The following is a 2,554-nucleotide window of genomic DNA, read 5'->3' as shown; positions in this document are numbered from 1 at the left end:
TGTGCTACCGGTTTAGGAGCAGTGGCTGGGCGACAAAGGCGTGCAGAAATTACAAACAATTATTTTTAGGTAAGAAGTAAAAACATAACAACTGTGTTTTAATTGTGTAAACCTTTTATTTTTCAAAATTAGAAGGGCAACAAAAACCTGGAACCTGTTAATCCACAGGACATACATGTGTCAATGTTTGCTCACAGTGTCATTTTCGTTTATTGATATATATGTTACATTTTAATTTTAATTTTTTCCCCTTCTGCTACTCCTGCGTTGGCCAGGCCCACTTCTCCTCACAGATGTATGTTGGCTGCCAAGGCTTCCACTCCTCATGTCAGGGGTGTCCAAAGTGGGTGTAGGGTTACTGCTGGTTCTACTGGAAGTCTCCTCAGACTCAATTGCCTCAAAGAAGGCACTTGCCCCTTTCTGACAAGTCTTTAATAATTCAAAAGAATGGGATACTTTATCCAGCCCTTTGGCCACATTTCTACTGCATTCAGCAACCATGCGTTGCATGGCAATGCTTCTCCTGTTACTCTGTGAAGTCACAGTGCATAGTCTATTTATAGCTCCATAATACTTCTGTAGTCTGATATTATGAGTGCGAGAATCCCTCACTCTGTTTGACTCTGATCTTTCAAAAGCTACACAAAGTTTGTCCATGGAGTCAGCCATCCGCCTCATACCTTCACCAACCTTATTGTTACTCTTGTTTAATTTATTTAGTTGGGCATTAATTGACCTTAATGCTTTATGTTGTTTTTCTTGCACAGAAAGCATGTTGTTCTCCAAACCTGAAAAAACATTAGCTGTCTCTGTGAGTTTTCCCCTGCTTCTCCTGGTATTATTATTTAAATAAGATCTTCTTGAAGCAGAATCACTAACTGTGTCAAGATGTATAACTTCCTGTTCTGACACAGTTATGTTATTTGTTGATCCCTCAGGTTCATCATCTGATGACTCAAAAGGTTGCAGTTGTGCAACTGCTTTTCTTTTCCTTCTTAAAAAAGAGAATGATTCCTGCTCATCATTGACATTTACATCTTCTGGGGCTGTAATATGTTCCTGTGAGGATTGCCCACCATCACCATCATGTGAATCTACAACATGATCTGGGAACAAAGAAAGAGTCACATGAGATGCTTGCCTTACTGTGTGCTACATGCCTAATAAAATATGCTACCTAAAGAAGTAGTGTTGTGTATTTATTCTAATGCATGTATGGTAGTGCAGCAAAAATGTACAGCATATCATAATTAAGCAGTAATGTCAAACAAAAAAGGGGATCAAAGTACACATGTAAGTGCTGTAAATTACTAAACACATGGAATAATGCACACACACTCATACTCATACAGTAATGGTTTTAAATTACGCAATGAAAAAATCAAGCATCCTGCTTACCATGTTCAGCAACTGTGTGTTCAGAACTGTCAATGGCAGAGACTCCGGAAACACTTTCATGCTGAATTGTAGATTCAATGAGCTCCTCATGTGGGGTTGGTTGGTCTACATTTCCAGATCCTCCACCAGTTTTATTGGCATCCTTTAGTCTCTCAGCAAGTTTTTCCTTTGCCCTCAGCCTCATGTCGTACCAACGCTTTTTAATTTCATCAATTGATCTTGGGATGACACCAACTGCATTGACTTTTTCCTGGATTTCCAGCCATAACTTCCTCTTCCTGACTTCAGGAACATATTTGGCTTGCTTCCCAAACAAAAGTTCATGGTTGCAGGCCATTTCCTCCACCAAAGTTTCCACCTCCCTTTCTGAAAACTTTTGCTTCCTTTTTCTTTTTTCTGCTGAGGGTCCTCCTTCAGAATTTGCAGGCTCCATCCTGAAGTCAAGCAGCTCCTCTCTGCAGCCAAACAGGTTTCCAACTGCCACTGGGTGTGGCTCAGGCAGGCAGGTGAAACTAATCAAGCTCAGTTCCTGAGTATGACTCAGCTATTTCGTTGTTGGCAGTAGCAGATTCACGCTTTTTTGCGATTTCTTAATTTGCGAAATTCGCAAATTAAGAAGTCGCATAAAATTCTTAAAATAAATTGCGACTTCTAAGGAATCGCTAAAAAGTCGCAGAAACGTACATACATCGCATTTAACGATTTCTTAATAGCGATTCGCAACGACTCGCTATTAAGAAATCGCTAACGAAAATCTTGATACATCTACCCCATAATTTCTAAACACTGCACATGGGAAAATGACTTAAAATGTCATTAAAACACATGAAAGCGTTTTTTGATTGCCTTCCCAGCATGGTTTAGTCACTTTTAACATGGCTATTTAACACAAACATTCAAAATCTAAATTTTCCATGCACATGTGAGAGCATATTTACAAGCAATTTGCGCCACAGAGAAAGGTCTTACACTAAAATGAGAAAAATAACATCAGGGACAGTCAATTGCCTTATAAAGAACCATACACCATTATATCCTTGTCATGAATTTAAAAACAATTCCTTTTCCTCAAAAACGATTTTCAAATCATAATTTCTAAACACTGCACATCAGAAAATGACTTAAAATGTCATTAAAACACATGAAATCATTTTTT

At 38.6% G+C, this 2,554-nt stretch overlaps 1 protein-coding gene across 1 annotated transcript; it reads right to left on the bottom strand.

The window, feature by feature from the left end:
- Positions 1-237: 237 nt before the first annotated feature.
- On the bottom strand, positions 238-1,837 carry LOC144783999 (uncharacterized). The gene is made up of 2 exons (XM_078662712.1): positions 1,399-1,837; positions 238-1,106 (listed from the first exon to the last, which is right to left on the bottom strand). Exons 1-2 carry the CDS (start codon positions 1,829-1,831, stop codon positions 238-240), a joined length of 1,302 nt encoding a protein of 433 aa, XP_078518838.1. The 5' UTR covers positions 1,832-1,837.
- Between the last annotated feature and the right edge of the window lie 717 nt (positions 1,838-2,554).

This window comes from Lissotriton helveticus, chromosome 10, assembly GCF_964261635.1.
Source record: "Lissotriton helveticus chromosome 10, aLisHel1.1, whole genome shotgun sequence".
Taxonomy (NCBI): domain Eukaryota; kingdom Metazoa; phylum Chordata; class Amphibia; order Caudata; family Salamandridae; genus Lissotriton; species Lissotriton helveticus.
Note: the sequence above shows the minus strand (reverse complement) of the source record. Positions and strands in the feature narration are given on the sequence as shown.

Coding starts and splice junctions, on each gene's coding strand:
- LOC144783999 (XM_078662712.1), bottom strand. CDS start 1,831: ATGGAGCCTGCAAATTCTGAAGGAGGACCCTCAGCAGAAAAAAGAAAA. Junction 1,107..1,398: donor ACACACAGTTGCTGAACATG/GTAAGCAGGATG, acceptor CTTTGTTCCCAG/ATCATGTTGTAGATTCACAT.